The sequence below is a fragment of the Rhinolophus sinicus genome, chromosome 17 (genome assembly GCF_057876585.1).
Source record: "Rhinolophus sinicus isolate RSI-liver-muscle chromosome 17, RSI-T2T, whole genome shotgun sequence".
Taxonomy (NCBI): domain Eukaryota; kingdom Metazoa; phylum Chordata; class Mammalia; order Chiroptera; family Rhinolophidae; genus Rhinolophus; species Rhinolophus sinicus.
The window spans coordinates 212,622,264-212,650,088 of NC_142517.1; the positions used below are offsets into that span (position 1 = coordinate 212,622,264).

General features: G+C 57.9%; 1 protein-coding gene across 12 annotated transcripts in view; it reads right to left on the bottom strand.

The window, feature by feature from the left end:
- Nucleotides 1–135: 135 nt before the first annotated feature.
- ANKMY1 (ankyrin repeat and MYND domain containing 1) overlaps nt 136–27,825 on the bottom strand; it is a 50,113-nt gene continuing 22,423 nt past the window's right edge. For 8 of the 12 annotated variants that reach the window (XM_074316080.2, XM_074316110.2, XM_074316120.2 and 5 more), the window contains 10 exons: nt 26,140–26,522; nt 23,803–23,974; nt 21,207–21,347; nt 20,682–20,822; nt 18,607–18,714; nt 16,245–16,376; nt 12,430–12,543; nt 11,643–11,808; nt 9,973–10,051; nt 7,192–9,506 (listed from right to left, as the gene is read on the bottom strand). In XM_074316080.2, the coding sequence (XP_074172181.2) occupies nt 9,203–9,506; nt 9,973–10,051; nt 11,643–11,808; nt 12,430–12,543; nt 16,245–16,376; nt 18,607–18,714; nt 20,682–20,822; nt 21,207–21,347; nt 23,803–23,974; nt 26,140–26,522 (1,740 nt within the window). In that variant the 3' untranslated portion in view covers nt 7,192–9,202. Of the gene's footprint in view, nt 591–7,191; nt 9,507–9,972; nt 10,052–11,642; nt 11,809–12,429; nt 12,544–16,244; nt 16,377–18,606; nt 18,715–20,681; nt 20,823–21,206; nt 21,348–23,802; nt 23,975–26,139; nt 26,523–27,825 lie in introns of those variants that run through there. The other 4 variants (XM_074316084.2, XM_074316091.2, XM_074316088.2 and 1 more) reach the window with 4 other exon arrangements.

The window sequence follows — 27,825 nt, forward strand, 5'->3', positions numbered from 1 at the left end:
CCCAGCACCTCCCCAGAGCGGGGCCCCTGCCCCAGCCACCCTGTCTCCCCAAGTAGAGACTGCCACGTGACCCGTGGGGCAAAGCTGCCAGCCCCATCTTCAGCCTCCTCCCTGGGATGCCATTGAGTGCAGTGCTTGGCTCCTTAGCCAGAGGCTGGCGGCCAACACGGACACCAGCCGCCAAAGGGTCACTTTTATTTGGACATTGTGGCCTGTACCCTTCACCACAGGCTCTATCACCCGGGCCCCCCGAGTGCGAGAAGCAGGGCCTCAGCACAGGCGGGCAGTGTGCCCCAGGAGGAAGAACTTGCGTCCTCAGAGGGGCTCCCCGAAGCGTTGCAGCTCCCGACGGGTGCGGCCCAGCGGGGCCTACAGCTCACCATGCCGCACGTCTGGTCAGGCATGGCAGTGCCGATGGCCGGTGGCACAGCTCCCCCTTCCCTGGGCGGCAGCGGCTCACTCATCACTATAGTTGGAGTAAATGAGCTTCTGTCCCTGTGGCAGCTCGGCGCTTGCAGGCACCTGGGAGGTGCCCAGACGCTTCAGGGGCTTCTGGACATTGTCTCTGGACAGAGGCAAAGACATTTTCCCTGTCGGGGAAGGGAGGGCATGGGTGAGGCAGGAATCCGGCACAGGACAGCCCACAGACCCACCTTGGGGGCCTCCCGGCCTTGCCCTGGGAACATGGACCCTGCCCGCTCTGGGCCCTCCAGACCAGCCCTGAGCTCCAAGCCCTGCCCACCCAGGGCTCTCAGTCCCGTTCATTCCTCACAGGAGTCCGGGAAGCCACAGCCGTCCTGAGGACCCACACTGGTGGCCAGAGAGCGGCCAGAGCCACAGGCAGCCCCCAGTGGACGGCCCAGGCAGGTGCACGCATGCAAGTATGCACACATCCATCTGTCTGTGCACATACCCTGCTCCCCTCCAGGTGACACTGAGCATTCCTCTACCTGGAGACAACCTCTGTCCAGAAATGATATTTACAATCAAAGCGCTAGCTCGAGTCCCGGATGGAGAACCGATCCCCCCAACTCAGTCCCTAGTGAGTGGTGGAAGGACAAGAAGCGGGCGTCTGTGCTCCTGCTGGAAACCGAGGCCAGGTGGCAAGTCACATGTCAGGGCCACCAAAGATGGGGGCAGAGCCAGAGGAGGTGACGATGGGATCTCAGGAGACCCTGGCAGGCCCTCCACCAACTCTGCACAGATGGGATCCCTCCCAGACAGGACTCCACTCCCAAAGTGAAACCTCGGTGACCATAAACATTTCCCTCTTGTGTGGCCTGCGACGGTGAGCAGCAGCCTTCCTGGTTTCCAGCATAAACCTGAACTGGGGGAGCAGAAACGAGCCAGCAAGCTAAAATTACGCCACGGCCCAGGGCCAGGTCAACCGCCTCAGTGTGAGAACAAGAAATGGAAGAAAACACTAGGAAACATCCAGTCGAAGAGGTCACAGCCCGGCACACTCAGCAGACAGGTCAAGATGCTGACAAAATGCGGCATTTTGTAGTCAGGAGCTGCCTGGGTCCGCTAAAGAGAAAGGAAGCTGAGGGAGGGCCCACGAGGGACAGTGAATGCAGGGCGGGTATCAGATGCAGACCTACAAGGCCTCAGAGGTGAGCAGGCAGGGCGGGGCAGGAGCTGGAGCAGAAGCCGTGTGGCCTGGCCACCAGGAAGGGACACAGCTCTCCAGGCCTCTGTGCGGACATGTCTCCATGTGTGTCTGTGTCCTGCTGGTCCTCAGCTGACAAGGGCAGCAGCAGATGCTGGAGCAGCGGGGGTTCGCCCAGCACGGGGCAGAACCAAGTTCCTTGGGAGAAGGGGGTCACACACCCTGGCGATGGCAGCACAAATCAAAATGACAACCTGCGGAAAGGTCCCTGCCCAGAGCCAGCACCTGGGGTGTTAGAGTCGAGGGCAGCTGGTCTGTGAAGTAAGTGCCATGTGGTCTCAGAGAGGCATAAGGAGAGATGGAAACCGGCGGGTCCATTTATTTATAATGGACACACCACATTATGTTAGTTCCAGGTGTGCAACATGGTGGTGCAATGTATGTTGTGAAATGACCACAATAAGCCTAGTGAACTGGCCTTCTACTTTTAAAAAAACACAAGATTGGGAAAGTACCAGTGGAGGAGATGGAGACCGCCCCCGGCGGAAGGCAGCCCCCCACAAGGCAGACGGCAGTGGCTGTAAGAACCTCTGCAGAGCAGGTGGGGTGGGGGCACCAGCCGCAGGAGGTTGAACTGAGACCCCTGTGGAGAGCAGAGCCACTGCGCCTCGTCCACAGGTTGGCAGCCTGAGCACAGCCCGCAGGGAACGGGCCACGCTGGGTGACATTCTAGGGATGGAAGCAGGTGGGTGGCTGCCAGGGTGGGGACAAGAGACCATACATACACATATGGTGCCGGGCTGTTAGCTGTCCATATGGAAAACATAAAACAGGGTCCCTGTCACACGCTATCCACAGAAACCACATTTTGGGTGAAAGGACCAAAATGTAGAAAGCGACACCTCAAAACGCTTTCCCAGAAAACGGCCACTGCTGCAAAAAACAAGCTGGGTGAAGGTGGCGCCTGGGCATCCAGACCCGAGGAAGACCACAGACTCCCTGACATGTCGCCACAGAACACGAGCCACTTCCACCATCGACCAAAAAAAAGGCCATTCCATAGAAGACATGGGCAACAATTTCACACAAGCCACAGGCAATTCACAGACCTCCAAATGGCCAATAAATAAATGGATGAAATCGCTCACCTTCGCCTGTCATCAGGGAAACGCAAAAGGGACTTTGCAAAGGGTAGTGTGGTGTGAAACCTTACTGTGGGAAGCAGTTCTCCACGCCACGTGCATGGGACGTACACACAGAGCCGAGACGCGAGACGCGGGAGGGCACTGGCTTAGCGGTCTGCCGGTCCAGTCCTTTAAAAACCAGCATCAGATCGGCACCGCCCGGTGTGGACGTCTGTCCACCTGAGTGGTGGAAGGTCACGGGCTCCTTTTATTATTTTGTTGATTTTTTAAAATTTTCATGGGGCCAAGAAGCCTGTATGGTGGGGGCGGTCTCTTCAAAAACAACACAAACCACACACAAAACTGAGCCCAGAGCCCCGGCGTGTGCAGGACTCCCAGGCTCACGGGCAACCTGCAGACGTGCGTGGTCCCAGGAAGGGCAGTGGGACAGGAGGGACAAGGGCAGGTGCCGGACTCCCCAGGCTCCCAGGGGGAGCAGCTGGGCTCCCATCTGTGGCCCCCAAGGAAACGCACAGCTCCTGGCCCCACGTTTTCTGTGTGTTTCCTGGGATCCAGTGGGCCACCTGCACCACCCGTCTCCAGAGAGCACAGAACGCTGGCTTCTGGGCAGAACCCTGATGCTGGCAAATTCCAGGTCCTTTATGTCCATCACGCACATTCCAGCCCAACGCCAACACCCCGTTCCCATCTCCCTGGCCCCATCCCCAGGCCTGCTCCCAACGCCCTGCCACCCCCTCCTTCCTGGGCCTCTGCTCCCAAGGCCCCCCTGACCTTACCTGGGCACCCCTCAGATACAGGGCCCAGGGAGGGGCCACCTCCAGAAGGTCCCTCTACCTTCCAGGCCTGGCCCTCTTGCCCTGGGGACCTGGGCCCCTCCTCAAAAGTGTTCTTATTGTCCCGTCCCCCTGATGGCTCCCTGCTCTAAGTAGGGCCCATCTACCCCCTGCACCCTCCTCGCTCCACCTCCTGGACCTGCCTCCTCCAGCGACCATCCACCTCAGACACTGCTGGCCCACTGTCCTGCCTGCCAATCCTCTGCCCACGGCTTCCGGCTCTCACGGCCATTCCCTGGTCCCTCCCCGCCCAGTGTACCCCACCTGCTTCCCTTCCACCTCCTCTGGACCCCGCAGTCCTGGCCTCCCTGCTCACTCTGACATCACCATCTGTCACCTGCAACACCCCACACGTCCGCAGCCCTGCCCTCACCTGCCCCTCCTCACTGCTCCCAGCCTGGGCCGCATGGGGCTGGGCCCGGTGGCAGAGCACCTCTTTCCTAGCCCCAGAGGACCCCGCCCAAGAGTCCAGGTGGGTGGTCGAGAGGAGCTTGGAGGGGCGGGAGGATGGGACGGAGGGTCACAGGGCAGCGGGTGAGCAGGTGGCTGGGCCCATTCACAAGCTAGAAGGTGGGCAAGGCCGGGATGGGGAGAAGGTGTGCGGGCTGCATCGGACCACCCTCGGAAACCTGACCCTGCACAGTCGCCTGGCTCAGCGACCCCGTTACACCCAGAGCTGCCTGTGCAAGGCCCTTGGGGCCTCCCGCCAGCATCTAGGTTCCCACCAGTCACCAGGCCCTGCAGCCTGCCCCGCTGAGCCCCCTCCCCACCCCCAGCCTATGACTTTTGAGTATGTTTACCTGTTGCCAACCTCCAGCAAGTGACTGCAGTCCCAGCAATGATGCCAGGTCCTGATGACCGGGGGGAGCCCACAAAGGAGGGGCTGCAGGCCAGTGGGGGGGCTGGGGGCGTGTGGGGGCGTGTGGGGGCTGGCCTGCGGCCTGGGCACGGGGCCTCCTGGGCCTGCTGGGACCCCCCAGCCTGAACAGGGTCTACGTGACTGGACTCCACGTTTGCAGAACCACAGGGCCAGGTGGCCAGCACGCACTGTCCAGTCAGGGGCGGGCTCCCCAGGACAGCGGGCCTGTGGCAGGAAATCACGCCCAGTACTCCGTGAGCAGAGTGGGCAGAGGGTCTCAGCAGCCTCACAGAACTTTCTAGAGGGAGCAGCGTTCTGCAGGAGCCCCAAGGACAGGTGCCCAGGGAGGCCCCCTGTATTTGCACACACTGGCAATGCTGTGCCTCCATACCCTGGGGCCTATAAAGGGGAAAGCTGACCGCAAGGCATGGGGCCCTGAGGGGTGGCTGCTGGCCTGGCTGCACCCTCTGTCCCCCCCACCCCCGCTCTGGCCCGAATCTTGACAACGGCGCTGTGGGAGAGGTCGGACGCACAGAGGACGCCTCTCCATGGCGCTGGCACAGAGCTCGACACAGGGAAAGCCACCAGGCGCCCTCCCCAGATTCCGTGGCAACCACAAGGGTGGGTGAAAGGTGGCCGGTCCCAGTATATTCTGAAGATAGACACAATGCAATTTCCTGATGAACAGGGTATTCAGGTGAGAGAGAGAGACAGTGAGGACACACCTGTCTGTGGCCTGAGCCGTGGCCAGTTGGCCTTGCCAGTGATGGGAGACTGTGGGCCAGCGGGTGTGGGCACATCTCCACATGCGTTAAAACACAAAGGCACCCGGTTGACTGGACGAACTGACCAATGGAACAAAATATAGTCCAATGAAGAACGCCAGAGATTTATACCAGAACGACTGACTTCACGTAACTTCTATAAAATGGGATGGCTTGTCCTTTAAGAAGGGGGTGGCTGAAAGCATTCCCGCATTCACAAAGTGGCCTGCTGCTGTCACTGTCATCTAATGCCACACAGAGCCGCCAGTATGTCGGGGAGGGACAAAGAAAAAGCTACTGACGGCACTGCGTCTGCAGAGCCTGGAGCCGACCAAGCAGAGAGCATGGGACAGGGATCCAGCCGTGACTGCCAGACCTCACACACACCATGTGCAGGAAACGACCTGAGGTGAACCTGCATGACCCACCGACTAGGCCACCCCATCGGTGGGCGCTGAGGACCGCTCGGGCACCTGGCCCTGTGGCAGCAGCTGGGGCTGTGCCGTGAGCACGGTGCCTGCCTATGTGTGTGGGGTCTGGCAGACATAGCACTTTCTCCCCAAACCGCAGCCCCCCCTCCTAGGACGTGGGCTCCTGCAGGGCAGGATCCCCTTCCACTGCCCTCTGCGGTATCCTGGAGGCCCGAGCATGCCAATCAGAGGGCACACGGGCACCCAGGAGAGGAGAGGATGTGGCAGCCTCCACCTGGGGGCAGGAGGGATGCGGGGAGCAGGCCAGGCAGGTGACATGCACAGGACGGGAGGTGGTGCCGGGGGGGGCGCAGCAAGGACTCTGATGTAATGTGCCCCAGGTGGACACAGAAGCGACATGGCTGGCCTCTGGCTACACTGGCGCCTAGGTGGCCGCAGGATAAGGGGTGGCAGGGGCACGGGGTGCCAGAAGGAGCCCATGGCTCAGGGCTGAACAGACTCCCCGCATGACTAGCTGTGAGGTTAGAAAACCCAAGCTACCCATGTGATTCCCAGGTAAGGGACACCGGCCAAGGTGACCCCAGAGTCCTGGCGCTGCCCGGAAAACGCAGCCCTGTACAGATGCCCACTGCCTCCCAAACTAAACAAAACAGCCAGGTCCAACCAGACGTTTTGGACCTGACAGTCTACAGCTCACCGGGTAAGTATGGACGCCAGTGAATGCTCTTCACAGGGAAGGCAAAAGAGAGAGACAATGGACCCAGGGTGGCCGGCTGGGGCACCGAGGCCGTGACAGGTGGCCGGCTGGGGCACCGGAGGCCGTGACAGGTGGCCGGCTGGGGCACCGCAGGCCGTGACATGCAGCACGTACAGTGTGGCTCCGGGGCTCGCACCTCACACAAAGATTAATTCTAGGCTGCTTACAAAACATGGGGACGACAATGCCTGAAAGGCGACTGGAAAGCTGACGCACCCTGGATAACCCTGTCTGGGGCCGCTGCCTCAGTGCGCAGGCAAACACAACCCTGAAGGGCGGACAGGTGGGCTGACAACACAAACAATTCCATGTAGCAAATGAAACCAGGAGAGGGTCCTTCCCTGGGGAGACACAGGGCACAGACCAGTCCCAACCGTCCCAGAGAGCACAGTGACACAAACTGAAAATGGGACACCTTTAAAATCTGAACAGTAACCTGTGTGACTTTAGCCAAAGGGAAAAACAGGTCAAGGTGTGTGAACAATGAAATGACCTAAGTGCCCAACAAGACACTGGGCACACACACGACAGGTGACAGGACGTGCACAGTGTTACAAAGGCAGGTTAAGGTCGCAAAATTAACCAGTGCATTTTAAAAGCCATTAGGGTAGGTGAAAAAGCACGTGTGTGCGCGTGTCTGTGCGCAGATTAACACTGCAGACCATATGCCCAGGACACTTGTCCTGAGTGGGACATCACTTTGAGTTTCACTGTCTTCATCTTTTTTCATCTTTTCTAATAAGCAAATATTTCACCCAGGACAAAAAATAAAGTGATTTTCATTGGGGGGAAATTATGGTGCAGAAAAAGATTTAATAGCACAGCAAGATATGCATGGCTTCATTTAGAACGTACTTTCAGGTGTGTGTGTGCGTGTGTAGACAGACGGCGTTAGGAGAACACACACCAGTGTCGGGTAACTTCCAGGTGTCAGGATAAGTGTCTTTTATCCTTAGCAATTACACTCTAACTTTTACACAATTAACAATACAACGTGAACTGAGACGTCCTAGGAGCTCTTGTGGCCACGCCCCACCCCCAGGCCCTCATGGCCCAGGCTCTCCCCAGCCTGGAGCCCGCTGGCTCCCTCCGTCATGTCACCAGGACTGGCTCATGCTGGGGGACAAAGCCACGGCTCCAGAGCAACACACAGGGTCCTTTCTCCCTCTGCTCAGGCGCCTTCTTCACTCACACACACACACACACACACACACACACGACCACTGCCCAATAGAAGGCCCCATCTCTGACAAGAGACCAAGGAAACGGGCTGCAGGCAGGGCTGCCACGACCAATGGAAAGCCAGTCTGTCTGTGCCCCCCCCCAAGGCTCCATCACCCCTTCCTGACCTGTCCCACGGCCCCTGCCCTGCCCCCACCACTCTGCTCTCCTCCTCCTGCCTGGACACACCTGAGGACCGGCCGCCCGCATGTCCCCCTTCCGCCTGCCCCCTCCACGAACGCAGACCCACCCTCCTCACGCCGTGTTCCTGGCTGTCAGTCACCCCCAGCCCCAACTCCATCTCAGTCATGGGTGGGTTCCATACCCACGGCCTCTGTAGCACACGCCTGGCAATAATGTAGAACACGCAGATAATAAATGCATGTGGAGGAAATGAGCCCTGGCCATGGGCAGGGAGCCTGGAGCTGTGGGAAGGAACGTGAGGCACCCCAGGTGTCCCTTCTGAGCAGGGGATGGACCGCGGGGGCTGTGGACTCCTGGGAAGCCCCCAAACACCCCCAGCACAGGAGCTGCCTTCTGGCAGTAACCTCCAGCCCCACAGGGAGCTCAGAAGCTTAGCCACCCCTGGGAAGGTCTGGGAAGGTCTGGGCTTGCCCATACGGCAGAGCAGCACAGAGAGGGGTAAAGCATGCCCAGTCAGGCCGCTTTATTGCGAGGTCAGGAGGGAGATGCCCCCCACGCACAGCGCTGCAGTGCAGACTTCCCGGGTTCCAGGGTCAGAGGCCCTGGGGTGCAGGTGTCGGCAGGAGACGTCCCTGGCCTCGGCCGCAAGCATGCTCCTTCACCGACATCCGTCCACCCTCCGGCTCGCATTCTCCAGGTGGGCCCCTGGACAGGAAACTGGGGGCAGGAGGAAGGTGAGGGCCCTGAGGGTTCCCCGAGACAGCACTGGTGATGGGAGCCCTGGGGCACAGGTGTACAGGTGGCATTCTGCTCTGCGCTCACACGTGTGTGGCACACGGCCAGGTCTAAGCATTAGCTGGACTGGTCCCCAAAGAGGGGACCTCACAACCCCCCCATCCCCATCCTGGGTCCCCAAGCTGAGGGAGCTGTGAGCAGACCTGGGGTACACCCCACAGTGGGCCTGTTATTAAAAGCCCCATTTCACATAGGAGAAACAGAGGTGACAGCAAGTGTCAGAGCTCTGAGAGGGACAGCTTTGGGGGCACAGCCCAAGGGCAGGGGTCAGTCAGCCCCTCCGTCCACACCAAGGACAGGCAAGAACGGGCAACAGCTGCCGTCTCCCCGCCCACCCAGCCGACCCAGCCTTGCTCACCACCACTATCCTCAGAGCACCAGCTCAGTGTGGGGTCACCACAGGTCACCCCAGAAGAGGACGGAGGGCAGGGAGAGGAGGTATTTCTAGAGCAGGCGTCTGCTGACCGCCACAGTTCAAGAGACGCCTGAGAGGGCAAGCTAAGAGGAAGCTTCCTGGCAGAGCCCCAAGGCCAAGTACCCACCAGGGGGCCCAAGTACCCGGTGAGGCCCCCAGGCAGGCCCTCCCCAGGGAGCCACGGGCACACAGGACATGACGTGCACCACATGTGGAGTGGCAGGCTGCCTCAGTGCCTCCGTGTGCCCACGACATGCACATCTAGGAATTCTGGAAAGTGGATTGGCTTAGAGATATTTGGGGGAACAATGGAGACCCTCGCCCGGTGACCCCACAGGCCAGAGCCCATGTCCCCACGCCAGCCGGGCTCACCAATGGCCAGCAGGGCGGCGCATTCTCTCTTGTGGAAGCCGGTCCAGGCTTTGGTCTTGCAGCTCTTGCTGCAGGTCAGGATGCCGTAGCAGCGTGTGCAGGGTGCCAGGCGGACCCCCACGGAGCGGCCGCACTGGGAGCAGAACCTGAAAAAGGGGATCCTGCAAGGGGCCACGCGGCCATCGGGCGTCATGCCATCTGCACCCGCGTCCTCTGCCCGGGCAGCCACTCACACATGGACAGAGACCTGAAGTCCCATCCAGGGATGCCCAGCATGGGGCCCCGGGAGCCCCAGTGGTGGCCGACGGGGCTGGGCAGGAGGCCCTGGGGCCATGCACGTGGCACAGTGCGGGCAGGGGGATTTCTGTGTGGGGGGGGCACACAGGCACGTGGAAACTATTCCAGAAGAGCAGTGTGGGAGCAGAGCCGTGACCCCAAGGAAGGGCTGGTGGTGGAGGGGCCGCAGGGGTACAGGCCCAGGGCCCACTGAGACAGCACGCATCTTCAAGAGGCGGAGCCTGGGCTTGAAGCCCACCCAGCCGCCCCCACCAGCCATGGAGCCCCTCCAGCTGCAGTGGGTGCCCTGCCCCCCCCCACCCACAGCGAGGAGGGCCACGCAGCACTTACTGCTGCTCCTTCTCCACGTGCAGCGCCTTGGGCAGTCTGGCGCCCTTCTGCTTCAGCCTGTGGCAGGCGATCAGCTCCGCTGTGCCCAGAGAGACCCACGTCAGCCTCCCTGGGCCCTGCTGCTGGTGCTGCCACATCCACAGATTCAGGGAACCCTGGGCTACCTGCCCAGCCCCCCTCCTGCAGGGAGCCCGCCCTGGCTCACAGGGAGGCCGATGGGGGCCCCAGTCAGGTCCAAGGAGGCAGCACGGGGACTGGCCTGTGGGTGGCGGGGTGGGGGGGTCCACGGCCTTCAGGGAGGGGTTCTTCCCCTGGCTGCACTTGGCTCCTGCATGCTTGCCCAGCATCTGCGCCGCTGGCCAGCTCAGTGTGCCCCTTACCATGCTGTTAAAAGGCCACCGGGCAGCCCCAGGCTTCTCTGGCCTTGCCCAGCACACAGCCCTCTGGACTGGGGGCTCCTGGCTCTGCTCTCTCCCGTGGCGGCGGGAGGACACACAGTAGGACTGCAGGGCACTGAGTCCCCCAGTCACCGCCACGGCCTGCACCATGTCCCCCCACTTCCTCTCCTGAAACAACACATTGCCCAGCCAGCTAGGCTGCCTAACCTCTGCCTCCTCACCCCCCTTCAGAAGCAGGAACCCCACAGAGAGAGCACCTGCTGGCCAGGAGAGCAGAGGAGGTGGGAGCCCTCCTCCGTGCTGTGGGGACTTGGATGTGGGCCCGGGAAGCCATGTGGACGTGTTCTGGATCCTTCTTCAGATCCACAGGCATTTCCCCCATGTCCAGGGCCCCTGCAGCCCTTCCTGCCAGGCTCTGCCCAAAAGTCCACTTGCTCGGACTGGCTCTGCCACGTGCCGATTGTGGCCAGACCACGTGGGGCTCATGCCCGGAAGATCCAGGGCTTCACCCCCCAGACCAGACTGCACCAGGCGCGGGCTGGGGTCAGCGTTTCAACCCCTGGGACGTGGCTCGCCAAGCAAAGCTCCAAGCAGGACCCTCGTCCCCATCCCCAGTGCCAGCCAGCCTACCTGGGAACGAAGGCACTAGGCATGCAGTGTCCTGAAGTCACACTCGCTGGCTGGCCTCCCAGGGAGGAGTAGGTCCTGCCCCGGAGCCCTGCCCCCAAGAGGGAGGAGTCCACACCTAGGCTGGGCCACCCTGCTGCCCACGGGCCCTGCAGCAGCCTCGAGCTCAGCCAGCACCTCACATGTCCTTCAGTCCTGTCCCAGCTCACGGCAGCAGGGCAGGCATTCCCTGCACTGGACTAACGTGTCCTAGATGCCCTCCCACCATGCAGCCTGGGCTTGTCCTGGGCCCTGGGCCGGCACCCTCCAACTTTTCTTTCCAGGCCTGTCTTCCCAGCCTGGACCCCCTCCTCGGTCTCTCACACGACCACCTTCGAGGGCAGGACACAAGGGCCAGCGGGACCCTGGCCCAGCAGGTGGCCTGGGCAGCAGCAAGACAGGTTTCTCTCATGTCCCCTCACTGTGGCCCACAGAGCCCAGGTCTTTAGGGAGCACAGCCTCAGACTCAGTGGTCACTCTGCAAGGAGGCCCATCCCGTTCCCTGTCCTGGGCAGAGCGGGACTCGGGCTGGTGGGGGCTGCAATGGGAAGCACGTGCGAGCCCCCAGGACGGCGCTGCCTGGCTGGCCCGCCTGTGGCCACCCACCTCTCTTGCTCAGGTACACCGCCTTGAGGTCCCACTGGCTCTCCTTGGCAAGGACGGCTCGGCGCAGCTGGAAGCCCATGTAATCCAGGAGCTTCCTCCGGGCCAGGAACGCCTCCCGCTCTCCTGGCATCAGCGTGTGGAAGGGGCAGTGGGCAATCTTCCGGTCCTGCAGCACAGCACCCAGCATGCCGGTCACCCGGGGTCCCACTGCCGGTGACCTGGGGCACCACCGCCAGTGACCTCGGGGGAACCAGTGCCCGTGACCTTGGGGCACCAGTCCCCAGCCCGGGAGGGCCTGCCCCACTCCCACCCTGGCCTGTCGCCACAGCAGGGACCCTGGGCAGGGAGCACAACTCTGCTCTCTGTGGTAACTGAGGACAAACTGGGACAGCACGCCAAGAGCTGGCGCCCAGGCAGCCATGCCTGCAACGCATTAGGGTGCCAGGTAACTGAGGACAAACTGGGACAGCACGCCAAGAGCTAGCACCCAGGCAGCCATGCCTGCAACGCATTAGGGTGCCAGGTAACTGAGGACAAACTGGGACAGCACGCCAAGAGCTGGCGCCAGGCAGCCATGCCTGCAACGCATTAGGGTGCCAGGTAACTGAGGACAAACTGGGACAGCACGCCAAGAGCTGGCGCCCAGGCAGCCATGCCTGCAACGCATTAGGGTGCCAGGTCTTCTCTTCTAGAAGGCCCGAGGGAGGACCTTGGCCCAACTTTGCACTTGAGACACTGAAGGCCCCCAGCTCCATCCCCATCACAGCAGGAGACTTCAAAACTGTACCTGGTAGAATTTGAAATACCCGTAGTCCACGGCCGTGCCCACAGCCACCTTGTCCCCCTGTGTGAGCGTCACAGGGTTCAAGATGTCAGCCCCGTAATTAATGAGCTGGTCAATCTATGGAGAACAGAGCTGTGTCAAATGTGTGCGGACACCCAGCCACCGGGAGAGTTCCGGAAGCAGGGTCCTCCATGCTGTGTCCAGGCGCCCACCGCTCCCAGGCCCTCCCACCAACCTCGCTGGATGGCAGGAGGGCAGCCCAAGGTCACAGCCCCCAGGAGAGCGGGCGCTGCCCACATGGTGGTTGACACCTGCATTACCCATGTGTGCAGAGAGAGCCAAACGAGACAGACACGTCATGTAACCTCAGACAAGTTAGGGTGAGCACGATTACAATGACCAGGCCACTCCAGGGGAGTCCTGAGCCCCATCCCAATTGCACCATGGGACTACACTGTGTCTGGTAAGGCCTGCTTACCGTTGCGCACCCCTAGACTGGACCTGAGGGCAAACACCAGGCCTGTCACAACCTATCCCGACACACCTGGGGGTACTCGGTGAGACTGGACATGTGTGCACGTGTGCATACAGACATATGTGTGTGCATAGCTGTGCGTGCATGTGGGTGTGTGTAGCATGCGTGTGCATGTATGATTTCTCACAAACAGCACAGCAAGGTGTCTGGCTCAAGACTTGACCACCAACCCCGCTCCCAGCAAATGTCCTCTTATAGGCCCCACCCCCACGTTGGTGAAGGAGACGAGTTCTACAAAAAGCCTTTATGGTTTTATAGTTTTAGCCAGGAATTTTAACAAAATCACCAAACCACAGGGCCCAAGGCAGCGTGGTGTGGACAGATAAACCTGCAGGACGCTCGCCCTGACTGTGTATGATCTACTTGGACCCAGGTGCGAGCGGAGCTATGGGGGAGCACAGCGGCCCCCTCAGCGAGGGTCCTTACATTCTCAGTGCCGGTTAACATTCACTCTTCACAATCACAGAAATCTTGGTAACACCGTGAGTGACGCTTCATGGGCGCGGAATCAGGCATCCGGGGACAAGCGCCACCAACAGCAGCAGCCAGTGTGGCCTGAGCAGGCCTGACTCACGGATGTGGCGGGTGTGGGTGGCGTGTATACATGGGTCCCTCATGGCCATGGTTGCACTGGGCCAGGCCTAGCAAGCACTGCGGAGCCAGTTTTCCATCCTCAGGAAGGAGTTGCCCTGATCCAGCTCCAGGCCCCTCTCCCCTCGCCTGCCCTCCTCTCCCCTCCTATCTCAGCCCCTCCCTTCCCTTCTTCTTCCCTCCCCTCCTTCCTGTCAAAGCATGTTCACTCTCACAACCCAGCCTGGGGCACCACTGAGGTTCCAGGAGGACTCAGAATGTTCCGTGGAATCACATCACATGAAAGGACAGTGGAGAAAAGGCACCAGACACCGTAATGGGCTACCGCACAGCATTTCTCTAACTCCCTACCTGAATCTGTTAACACTCTTAGAAGAAAACGTGGGGCGAAAGCTTCACAACACTGGACTTGGCAATGACTTTTTGGATCATTTGTCTGTTCCTGGCACCAAAGGAACAGACAACAAAAGAAAAAATAGACAAATTGGATTTTATGAAAATGAAAAACTCTGGTGCACCAAAGGACACTATTGACAGAATGAAAAGGCAACGCACAGACGGGAGGAAATACTTCTAGTATATGTGCTGCCGAAGCGAGCACGGGAGAAAATACTTTAAATCACATTTGATGAGTGATTAATACCCAGAATATAGAGAGAGCTCTTAAAACTTAAAGACAAAAAAACCCTCAATTTTTAAAACGGGCGAAGGACTTGAACAGATGCTGCTCCAAAGAAGACACACGAATGGTCAACAGCCCACGAAAGACGCTCAACTTCACTGATCAAATTAAAACCCAATGAGATGCCACCTCACACCCATCGGGACGGCTGCTATCAAAACCCCAGAAATGACAAGTGCTGGGAGGGTGTGGAGAAGGTGGAACCAGGGGCACTGCTGGTGGGAACGTGAAAAGGTGCAGCCGCTGTGGGAAACAGTGTGGAGGTTCCTCAAAGATTAAACAGAGTGACCATGTGACCCAGCGACCCTGCTTCTGCGTCTATACTCAGAAGAACTGAAAGCAGGGGCTTGAAGAGACGTTTGCACAGCCGCGTTCACAGCAGCGTAACTCACAATGGCCGCCGAGTGTCCATGGATGGACGATGGACAGCAAAGTGTGGTCCTTCCACACAAGGGAATATTATTCAGCCTCAGAATGGAAGACATCTGACAGCTGCTCCAACATGGATGGACCTGGAGGGCTTGTGATCAGTGAAATAAACCTGTCACAGACAGACAAACGCTGTGTGATCCGCTTCTATGAGGGACTTCAGGAGTCACATTGATGGGGACAGACAGCAGAGGGCGGGGCCAGGTGGGGGAGGCGGTACAGTTTAATGGGCGCACAGTGTTCGTTTTGCAGGATGAATATACTTTGCTACCAACCAAGTCCGAGAGTACTGGGGACACACAGGGGACGGCTGCACAGGACTGTCAATGTGCTTAGTGCCTCTGAGCATAAAAACTGTCACGATGGCAAGTTTTACGTGTCCTTTAGCAAAACTTTTTCAAAAACATGTACAGTATGACCTGTGAAGGAACACCCCTTCCTGACAAAGGGTCAAAGCAAGACACAAGAAGTGGACAGACAACCCTGCAGAAAGTTGCCCTCTTGGCGTGAGGACCAGGCGAGGGGCCACTGCTGCCACTGAACCATCGAGGCAGTAAGGAAAGAACAGGAACACAGGTTACACATATTGGGACAAAGAGAAAAGCCATTATTTGCAGACAATGTACTTCTCTACCACAAAGTCCGAAAGAATCACTGGACACTTAAGCTAACAGGTGGCCGACAGCAGCAAGTCTGTTAAACAGACTCCTAAACCCCGACAGTAGCCCTGGGAAGATGTAAGTAAAAGAACAAATATACACACATACTATAGAGCTAATAAAAGCTAATTTAATTCTGCAGTGTCAATATTTTTATAACTGGTTTATGGTGTACGTATAATAAAAATGCTTTAATTATTGTGATAATTTGGTGCAATGTGTCTACTTAGAAGTTCTAAGTGTTGGAAGCATTTATGAGAACTGGATACATTCTCTTGCAATTTTTAATGAAATCTGTACTAAAGTTCTGGTGAACAGGCACCTGGTGAACGCGTCCGTCTCAGCCTCTACTTTGGCGTCTGCTGCTGAGTGAGCATCACAGCGCTGCTTCTCGGGGGGCTCAGGGTGAGACAGCGCCAGCAAGGACGGCTCCAGCCTGACCCAGGACACAGCAACCCGATTCCGGCCCAGGACACAGCACCCCGATCGCTGCCCCCCAGGACACAGCACCCCAATTCCTGCCCAGGATATAGCACCCTAATTCCTGCCCAGGACACAATACCCTAACCCCGCGCAGGACACAGCACCCCGATTTCTGCCCAGAACACAGCTCCACTTACTTGGAATAAGGGCCAGACCAAGAGTCCAACACGTACCCCCAGAGACTACACCCCAGGGCTGGCCCGCTACTATCTTGCCCCCTCCATGGGGCCAGACCCCCCAACACCCAGGTCAGTGCCCCTCACGCCCACCCCCTCCCAGGGCCAGTGACCCTCACGCCCACCCCTTCCCAGGGCCAGTGCCCCTCACGCCCACCCACTCCCAGGGCCAGTGCCCCTCACGCCCACCCCTTCCCAGGGCCAGTGCCCCGCCACGTCTACCCCCTCACCAGAGCCAGTGCCCCCCACGCCTATCCCCTCACCAGGGCCAGCTTGCTGTCCATGCTTCTCTGAGTCTCATAGATGAGGTCACAGGCGACACACAGGGCACTGCCCAAGCCTCTGGTCAAGAGCAGGTTAGGGTCAGCGCCATGGCACAGAAGCTCCTTCACAATCTGGGCACAGAAAGCCTTGTCAGTGCCCACAGGTCCCCTCCCCAGAGTAAGGCCACTGCCATGCTGAGCCGAGTGGTGGCCGCACTTCGGCTGGCTAAAGCCACCACCTGGCCTTTCTATGGCTCCGACCCACAGGCACCACAGCTGCCCAGACAGAGGATGCTGCTGGGGCATGGGGACCATGTGGGGGCTCCTTGGGCAGGGCTGCCATTCCCCCCAGGTGGCCTCTGCCAGCATTGTCTCTGCCCACTGCCCACTTGCTCCAAGGGGTGCTGGCTCCAGTATTATTTCCATCCCAGGGGCACCGCTGAGCCCTGCAGCACGTATCCCGCCAGCACAGGGCCCGGGGCTCGTCCAGTCGGCCCCCCGTCCCTGGGTCCAGTTTGCCTCTGCCCCCTGGGCACCTGGTCTCTGTGGTCACCTGACTGGATGTGGAGTGGGCCAGGTCTCACTTATTCCCTGCTGTGTCCACAGCGCTAGCCCAGGTGCCACCCAGGAGGCCAGGAGTGAGAGCAGCTATGGCCGGACACAAGAGAGCTAGTGTTTGGCTCTTTCAAGAGCTTCACCCTGCAGTGAAGCTCGTCACTGCCGCGCCCCACCTGTAACAGCCGGGCACAGAGCAGGTGCCCACATCACTTGTTGCATGAGTGACCTGATACAGGAGTGAAGGAAGGGAGGAGAGGAGACGGCCCCTGTGGGAATACTACGGAAGCCCCACCTGCATTGGTAATGCCTTCGGGCTCTTTAGGCCTCTGCTGACATGTCCCCTCGCGAGAGAAGCCCTCCAGGCCACCTTGCTAAGGTAGCCCACCCTCCATCATGCTCTATCCCTCATCTTATTTTCTTCATAACACTTGTCATTACCTGAAGATGCGTCACTGGATTAGGGTCTGTCTCCCCCGATTGGAATATAGGACCCTTCAGAGCACAGACCTTGTTTTACTCAATATCTAAGGCCCCAAATGGTGTCTGCCTGCCACATAGTAGAGGCTCCAGAAATAAGTTAAATGAAAGGCCAAACAGGCGGGTGGAATATAGATGGTAGAAGGAAGGAGGAAGGCAGAGGGATTGATGATGGAGAAAGAATGGATGGGTGATGGATGGATGAAGAAATGATGAATGGGTGGGTGAGAGGATGGATGGATGGATGGATGGATGGATGGATGGATGGATGGATGGATGATGGATGGATGGATGATGGATGGATGGATGATGGATGGATGGATGGATGGATGATGGATGGATGGAGGATGGATGGATGGATGGAGGATGGATGGATGGATGATGGATGGATGGATGAATGGATGAAGGATGGATGGATGGATGGAGGATGGATGGATGGATGATGGATGGATGGATGAATGGATGATGGATGGATGGATGAATGGATGAAGGATGGATGGATGGATGGATGGATGATAGATGGATGGATGGATGGATGGATGGATGGAGGATGGATGGATGGATGGATGGATGGATGAGGGATGGATGGATGGATGGATGGATGATGGATGGATGATGGATGGATGGAGGATGGATGGATGGATGGATGGATGGAGGATGGATGGATGGATGGATGGATGAGGGATGGATGGATGGATGGATGGATGATGGATGGATGATGGATGGATGGAGGATGGATGGATGAATGGATGAAGGATGGATGGATGGATGGATGGATGGATGGATGGATGGAGGATGGATGGATGGATGGATGGATGGATGAGGGATGGATGGATGGATGGATGGAGGATGGATGGATGAATGGATGAAGGATGGATGGATGGATGGATGGATGGATGGATGATGGATGGATGATGGATGTATGTATGGATGGATAAAGGATGGATGAAGGATGATGGATGGATGATGGATGGATGATGGATGGATGGATGAGGAATAAACACATTCCTTGGCAGCAGCAGGAGGTGGGAACCGGCCAGTGTAGCTTTCCCAGAGCACTGAGGAGTTGATGCCTAGGGCAGGCGGGGTTGTGGTCTATGCCCCCCCGAGGGAGCATCAACCCGGCTGAACCCTCACCTCATTGCTCACTGTCTTCTCTCTCCACCCTTCTCTCTCTGAGGAGCTCCGTCCACCGCAGAGGGGATCCACGCCCTTTATATCATGCTGTCCTCATGCCACCCCCACTAACAGCAGGCCCCAAAGCTTGGCAGGGAGGGGCACTGGAGAAGCCCGCAGGTGCCTGGTCAGGGGTGTGGGACACACTCACCAGGTCGTTTCCACTGGCGATGGACAGGGAGAGAGGGGAGTGGCCACTCCACAGCAGGCTGGTGTTTGCTCGGTGTGACAGGAGCAGCCGGACAACATCTCTGGCACACTGCGTGGGGACAACAGGTCAGACAGCGGTGGCTCCTGTGAGCACCCAGCCCAGACCATTAACTCAGATGCCGTAACATCAGTTTGGTCACGTAAGTGCCATTGTCCCCATCCCAGCACCCTTCCTGGTGCCAAGAGTTCTGAATTCTGAGTTCTGAATTCTGGATCGGGGGTGGGGGGTCCTCAAACTGAGAAGATGTTCTCTAAACATTCGTCACTTCTGATGGAAACTAGGAAGGACAAGTGACATGTAAGTGATTTAGAGCTGTTTTCAAAGGGAGGGTACTAGTCAGGAGCATATGCCCAGGGCAGTGGGGCCAGGTGCAGAGTAGGGGTGGTCCATGGTCAGGGGTCCCGCAGGACACAGCATGTGAAAGGCAGCACAGCTGGAGAGTGGTGGGCGCCTCCCTGCCCTTCTCCCTGGCCTGCCGTTCCCCTCCTCCTCACCCTCTTCTCCCAGAAGCGCTCACAGGGAACCATCCTTGTGGCTTCTCCCCCCACCAGGACTCTGACCGCCTGGCTCCTGCACTGAGCTCTCTGTTGGCTCTGCCCCCGTCTACGGGTGTGCGCCCCATGGGCTGGCCCAACCGCTCTGTGAGCCCGCACCCCTGCCCAGCCTCACTGCCCAGGTCAAAGCTGTGCCAGCTGAAGTCTGCTGGGTGGTTCCTGGAAAAGCTTCCCCTCTTCCTGCCCCTGCTGGAAGGCAGATGTGATGGCTGGACTGCTGCAGCCCCCGCCTCAGCACTGGGACTGGAGGCTGGCCATCTGTCCTTGACCTAGTGACGATGTCACCCCTAGTGCCTTCAAACGTTGCTTCCCCATAACTTTTCCAAGTCTGAAGTCAATACAAAGGACACAGTTGTGTGATGTGGAAAGCAGTGTGTTCAGAGTCCAGGCCTCGTACTTACTGGCCTGGGGCCTTGGCCAGCCTGGCTTTCTGGGCCTCGATGTCCCCTCAGAAGGTTGTGGGCAGGGCCGTGGCCCAGGCCCCAGGAGGCTTTGACAGGCAGGATGCTCTGAAGCAGGAAGGACTGTGGGTACCCCTCCCTCCCAGCACGGTCCAGGCACCACCCTGACACAGGTCTCACACTGTTGTGTCAGGGTGCCATGTGTGCCATCACCCTGTGCAGTGAGGCCGGCTGTGACTGTCATTTTATGGGAGGGTAAACTGAGGCTCAGCTTCCCATGTGCTTTGCGGCTTACTGGCCTGGGTGCACTGACCACTACATGGCAAAGCCGAGGGCTGGCTCCCCAGTTTGCCCTGTGCGCAGCCCAGCCACTCAGCTTCCTCTCACTGGGAGTTAATCCCCAAGGCCGATGGGTGGCAGTGCTGCAGGGCCGCAGGGATGGGTCCCTGCTGGGCCCAAGTCAGAGGGTGACTGAGGAGCTCAGGACAGTCACGGCCCAGGCCAGCCACGACCAAACAGTTGACCAGGTCCCACACGGAAAAAGTGATGTCTCACTGCAACCCACATGTATGCAGGCATGCGTGTGGACACGTGTCCCTAACCATGCTCTGAAATGACACTTGGACACGCCAGTCACATGCAGTGGCTTCTGATGGTTAGTATAGTGTTTTAACCTAGGAATTCTCTTCCGTTGTGGACAGGACCCATCCCATCCATCTGAAACCCACTCAGGCAGCTGGCCTGGGGGGGGCCAACACCCCAAGGTGTGCCCCTTAGACAGCCCAGCCCCCACCAGGGCTCCTGACTCATGGCCCTGCCCCCAACACACACACACACACACACACACACACACACACGTGCACATACATCAGCCAAGCAGACACACACAGGCACATGCACACATGTATATACACATTCTGCCCTGTAAGTACAAGCTCACACACAGACATGTACACACATGCACACACGTGCACAGTCAGGTACACGCACCTACGTGGGCACACCCAGGGCACACACACATGCACACAGCTCCTGCCTGCCCTGGGAAGGCCCCGCTCACCCTGGGGTCGTCCTCCCGCTCACAGGCCACATGCAGAGCCGTCCTGCCCCCCTCGTCCGGGACCGATGTGTGCCCGCTGTAGTAGATTCTGGGTGGGCCTGCTTCATTGTTGAGCTTCAGGCTTGAAGGCAACAGGTCTAGCTGTGTGCACACAGAGGGGTCATTCCTGATGGCCAAGCCTCTCCCCAAGTGCCCAGAGAACTGCCACCTGCCAACAGGCCGGCCGCGAGCCCAGGCAGATGTCGCACTCCGGCACGGCCGCACTGCGGTCCGAGGGCTCCGGAGCAGGCTCCTCCGTGTCCTGAGCCGCCCAGCACCCCGTGGCCACAGTGGTTCCTGGCCCGCCTTGTGCTCTCATGTGGTAAGTACGCACATGCCGCAGACCCACACTGCTCTGACGGGCAGAACGAATCGACCTCGTTCGGGACAAATGAAAGGAAGTGAAATTTTGAACTAGACAGACGACACTGTGTACAGAGATCCCAAGCCCCCTGCACCCTGCCTGCCGGGCGGCAGATGACGCACCTTGACCAGTCTGTACACGTCGTCCTGGTCGGCGGCCCTGGCATCCACATCCGTGATGGCATGGAGCAGCAGCTCTGTTATCCTGATGCCCTCCTCCCCGGGAAGGGCGGCTGCAATGTGGAGGGGGGTCAGGGCCCCCAGCTGCAGAGGAAACATAGGGGTCCGTGAGGGCACAGTTCCGGGGGAGTGGCCCCCCACCGTGCGAGGGTGGTGAGGGCCTGTCCAGGGTGGATGCCCCATGCCTGCCCGAGATGCCCACAGCACTGCATTCTTGCTGGTGCCATCTGCCAGCAGGACAGTGAGGCCTGCCCACCATAGACCATGGACATGTCCATTCCAATTCATAAGATGCTTCCACCTACCATTGACAGGAGTGCAGGCCCTGGCGAACCAGCTTCATCTGAGACCGACTGTGCCTACCTTCCTCTAAGAAAGGCCCCTGTCCTCCCTGCCAGGCCCTTGTTCAGATGCCACCACACAGATGGCCACACAGCTCCCAACACCAGTCCCCACCCCAGCCTGTCTTTCTCCACCCATGGCAGCCTTCTGGCCATCAGCTGAGACAGTCACTGGAGGACTGTCTCTGGACAATGCTGAGTCAGTGCTAGCGACACAGCGATGGTCAGGGGACCCGGTCCTGGAGGGAGCACAGCCAACTCGGAGAGAGACCCTCTTCCAGAGCACACAGTGTACCTCAGGCCAAGGTGGAGGACTCAGCAACCCTAAAACAGGATGACACTGTACAGAGACCCTGGGAACAGAAGGGGCCCTTGGAGAAAGGCTGGGAAGATGCTCAGAAACCACTGGCATTATTCCACTGTGCATAGGGAGGAGTGGGCAGTCTCCTGGCACCTGGGCAATGCTGCTCAAACATCTTAATAAAGCAGGACTTCCACTTGAAAGATGAGTGTAAATAACAGATTCTTGATTGGGGATGGATGGATGGATGGATGGATGGATGGATGATGGATGGATGGATGATGGATGGATGATGGATGATGGATAGATGATGGATGGGTGATGGATGGATGATGGATGGATGGTGGATGTGGATGGATGATGGATGGATGATGGATGGATGGTGGATGTGGATGGATGATGGATAGATGATGGATGGATGATGGATGGATGATGGATGATGGATGATGGATGGATGATGGATGATGGATGATGATGGATGATGGATGGATGGATGATGGATGGATGATGGATGGATGATGGATGATGGATGATGGATGATGGATGGATGATGATGGATGATGGATGATGATGGATGATGGATGGATGGATGGATGATGGATGATGATGGATGATGGATGGATGGATGGATGGATGGATGGATGATGGATGGATGATGGATGATGGATGGATGATGGATGATGATGGATGATGGATGGATGGATGGATGGATGGATGGATGATGGATGATGGATGGATGATGGATGATGGATGGATGGATGGATGGATGGATGGATGGATGGATGGATGATGGATGGATGATGGATGGATGATGGATGATGGATGATGGATGATGGATGATGGATGGATGATGGATGGATGGATGATGGATGATGATGGATGATGGATGGATGGATGGATGGATGATGGATGGATGGATGGATGGATGGATGGGTGGATGATGGATGGATGATGGATGATGGATGATGGATGATGGATGGATGATGGATGATGATGGATGATGGATGGATGGATGGATGGATGATGGATGATGGATGGATGATGGATGATGGATGGATGGATGGATGGATGGATGGATGGATGGATGGATGATGGATGGATGATGGATGGATGATGATGGATGGATGATGGATGGATGATGATGGATGATGGATGGATGATGGATGGATGATGGATGGATGATGGATGGATGATGGATGATGGATGATGGATGGATGATGGATGATGGATGGATGGATGGATGGATGGGTGGATGATGGATGGATGATGGATGATGGATGATGGATGGATGATGGATGATGGATGGATGATGGATGATGATGGATGATGGATGGATGGATGGATGGATGATGGATGGATGATGGATGGATGATGATGGATGGATGATGGATGGATGATGGATGTGCATGGATGATGGATGGATGATGGATGGATGATGGATGAGTGAGTGATGTCTGTGCCGAGTTTAACGGCTATAACCTCAGTCAGTTTCAAAGACAGAGTTTAATCAGAAAGCTTCACAAGTTATTCTGAGTTGTCCTGGATCTTACAAAACTCCCACTTTCCCGCACTAGTTGACCTTATACCCAGAAGAGAAGGAAATAAATGGCCTGGCTAAGGGGCCAGGAAGGTGAGACCTTCCTGCCGCTGACGGTGGGCTGGAGCCAAACCAAACCTTTGCACCATCAACACCTCTGAGTACAGCAAAGAGCCTGAAAGACTGTGAGGAGCAGGGTCCCATAACCAGGGAAGCAGAACAGAAGGTGCGGGGAACTTCAAAACCAAATGCTCTGACCTCACATTATGAACTGCCGGCTGCAGCCTGTGCCTCCCACCTCGCTCCCCACACCACGGACACTACCTGGGGAGCGGGGGGGGGGCTTCCCCAGGGGCCCACCTTGCGTGGAAACTGGATGTCAGTCCTGGCGCCTTTCTCCAGCAGCAGCTTTACCCCGTCCACGTCCCCGGCCTTCACAGCTAAGAACAGGACCTGTAGGGGCACGCGGCACAGGTTGGGGTCAGCGCCTCGCTGCAGCAGGAGGTTGATGGTCAGCCATCTGTTTCTGTGTCTGGAAGGATCAGCATGACATGGTCAGAGGCGCTGCCTGGACAGCACCCCCGGGCGGGACAGGCTGCTCATTAAACCCTGAGCCCAAGGGTCCTGCCATCTCAAGACCTCAGGCCCCTACCCGGGGGCCAGGACAACCCATCCATCACCAAACCACCCTAAGTGGGCCGGCTGGCCAAGCACAAGTCCAGCTGTGCCCTGCCTGGCTTCAGCCCTGGGGGTCACTTAGCCTCATGGAGGTCACCTGTGAGCTGGGGTGTGGGGTAAGGACCAGCCTTCCCTCCTGGGGTGGCTGTGAGGCGAAGACCTAGAATGTGAAGGGCACAAGGTTGTACCATGCACAGCAGATGTGCACACGCACTGCACAACACATACCAGTACAGATGTGCACACATCTACTGCATAACACATACCAGTACAGATGTGCACACATACACTGCATAACACGTACCAGTACAGATGTGCACACACACTGCATAACACACACCAGTACAGATGTGCACACATGCACTGCACAACACACAACACATACAGATGTGTACACACACACCATGTACAGCAGACATGCACACACACGTACTGTACACACAGCACACATACACTGACACACAGGCACACACTGTCACACACAGTCACTCATATCACATACACACACACATACACATAGTGGCACACACACAGACATGCACGTCTTACGAGGCACACAGAGCTGGCCCCAGGGGGTGCTGTGCCGAGACCTGGGGGCCGTGTGAGTGCCAGGTGAGTGGGCTGGGATAGCAGCCCCCTGGGAGGGAGAAGGTCAGGGAGGAGGGTGCCTGTGGTGAGAAGCGGAGCAGGCGATGAGAATGGCTGAGGGCGCGGGTAGACGGCCGGGGTGGCCGGTCACGCTGACCCCAACACCAGCACAGAACCGGGGCTGGGGGGGTGGAGGGGGAAGAAGTCCCTGGAGAGCCAGGTCCATCTAGAGCAGCAGTTGTCAAACTTCTGGCTCTCAGGACCCCTTTCCACTCTTAAAATTCTTTGAGGATCCCAGAGTGTTGATTTACGTGGGTTCTATCCTTCTATGTCTGCTGCGTTACAAATTAAAACTGAGACATTTTTCAAATACTAATACCTTTACAAAGTAACAGTGGCAAACCCAGTGCACGTTACATAAAACATTTTTCTGGAAAATGTGTGCTTAGCTGCACTGGAACCCTGCCCTGTGAGGGGTCCTAGCCCGAGGAAGCCTGTGACATTGGGACTTGGTCGTGTGGACGGAACTGCCTCACGGAGGTCGTCCCAAGCCTCCCGGTGTCGTGGACAGTGGGTGCTGCATGAAAATGCTGCAAACCTGATTTTCCCTTGGGAGCGGGGATGTCATCCCTGTAACACACACGGTAAACTGTCCTCTGTAAAGCGAAAGGCTGACTGTTCAGAAGAGGGAGTGACCCATGTGCCAGCCGCTGCTCTGTCCCACAGTGGCCCGTGGAGAAAGACGGTGACTGTGCAGCCCCCGCCACCGAGCACTGCCTCCCTCCGCAAAGTCTCTCCTGCGGTTGGAGGGACAGTGCTTCAGCGTCCTTCCCTCGACACACACAATTAGAGGCGTGGGCTGCCCGGCCAGGATTTAATAAACAACTCACTTCTACTGCTCCGTAAGTGCATTTCCAAGTGTAACACATTGTCTTGTGCACGTGGGCATGTGAAGGAATGTGGTGCAAATGTCACCCAGCTGTCACACAACAGTCGGGATCATGGTGAGAACCGTTTCAACCTTGCAGATTCCCTGAATGGGCCGGAGACACCCAGGGGTACATGGGCCACTCTGAGAACTGCTGGTCTAGACTGTGAGGGCAGGGGTATGTGGCGGGTGACGGTGAACTGTACGTGTGGGTGTATGTGGGGGGGGGGGGCGAGTGTGTGGCATCTGTGTGAGACCCTGTGTGGCACCCATCGCCTGTGGGCCAGACTGGGGCACAGTTCCTAGACTCTCCCCTGCCCATCTCATGCTGTAGCCAGGCCCCCAGCACTGAGCCATCCGAGGGCCACCCTGAGACCCCACGGAGATAAGGTGCAGAAGGGCCACCAGGGCTTCCCTGCAGCCTCTGAAGCATGCCCTCCCTCTGAGCATGCCACGCCCACCTGCCCGCCGCCACCCGCCACTGCCCACCCACCAGCACCTACTCCGTCATGGACAGCGCCATCTGCCTCATGGTCCCCTTGTCAGAGCTGGTGTCGCCAAAGGAGGGGACCTGGAGCATGCTGTGGGCCCAGGCGCTCTTCTCCAGGACGTCCCGGGAGAGCTCGAGGGACAGGTTGTACACACACAGGTTGGACTCGAAGTTCGTCTCGTGGCTGCACAGCGTGCTCCTGTCCAGGTTCCCCAACCCGACGTCCAGGTCGCTGATGCTGCCCTTCGGCGACGTGGACTCCCGTCTCTGGGAGCGGCCCCTCGGGTCGACGGCCTCCTGGTCGCCTCGGGCGGGGACCAAGGCCTCATGGTGAAGTGAGTCCGATTTGCAGAATAAAGAGGAATCCTTTCGAGCTGCTGAGAGTTTCAGAGCTTCCTTTGGAAAGCACCCAAACAAAGTACCATCAGAAGGAAGTAGCGTGACAACCCCATTACACACCTCCTGTAGACGGAGCTGAACTCACGGCAGGGAGCAGCCTTCAGCACCTGGGCTCTGCCCAGCGCCTTCGGGGGAACCCTCAGAGGGGGTGCAGATGCCTCGGAGCATCGCACACAAACCTGGGCCACACAGCGGCCACCAGCCACACACGGAGAAGCGCCCAGAATGAAACCTGCCCGGCACTGGGTGCACGGAAGTGTGAGAACACCAGACAGATGCTAAAACGTCTCCGTGGGGGTCGTCATCCTGGCTACACCCCCAAGTCAGAGACTCAGGATACACAAGATTGAACCAAGTGCATTACTAAAGCTAGTGCCACCTTTCACCTTTTCTGTGTGGCTCCTTGGAAGGTTTAAGTCATTCGCGGGGCTCCATTGTGGCTCTGAGGGGGCCTTGCCCTCCCTCTCGGTCCCATAGCCTCCCTTCTCCAAGGGGGGGCCCTGGACCAGTGTCAGCACCGCCAGTCCCTGGGCCCCACCCCAGACCCACGAGGCAGAAATGCCGGGGGTGGGGCCAAATTACTTTTTGTGATTGTTATTTTGGTAAAGGGTCAGACAGTAAATAGTTAAGGTTTTGTGGGTCTGGGGTGGGGTCCAGGGAAATTTAAGAATTTTAAGATGAGAATTAAAAGACTTTAATTTAAGAAATTTAAGATGAGAATTAAAAGACTTTGTGGACTCCTGATTCCTTCAGCAAGAATGAATTTCCTCCAAGTGAACGAGGACTCCCTTGGGTGCAGGGTCCCTGAGAACCATCAGCCCCCGCCCCCCAGGATGGGGTGCTTCTTGCCTGCCCGCCCACCCTGCTCCTTCCCCTGCTGGCTCCATGCAGACCCCTGAGCCCACGCTCACGGCCCCGGGCTGGAGAGGCTGTCCAATCCCAGGAGCTCCCACTGAAGGACCAGAATGACCGCTACCTCTGTTCACAGGGTCACCTTTCACCTTGAAAGTCAGTCATTCTTATATGTGAACAACTTCTGACGAAGAAAAACGGAGTATACATACCAATTAGACACAAATTAATGCTGCTATAAAAGCAAAGCAGATATCACAGCCCTAGTTTCCAAACCCTCTCCCTTCAATTTTCTGCCACGTTCTTGTCAATCCGACTGCTCATAGCAGAGCGTCTGGAAACAGCCTGAGTGTGGTGCCCTTGAGCACTCTACCGAAAAGGAAACACGGAGGTGCATGCACTGCAGGCAACACCTGCACCCAGGACCCCCAGGACAACGGCTCGGGCC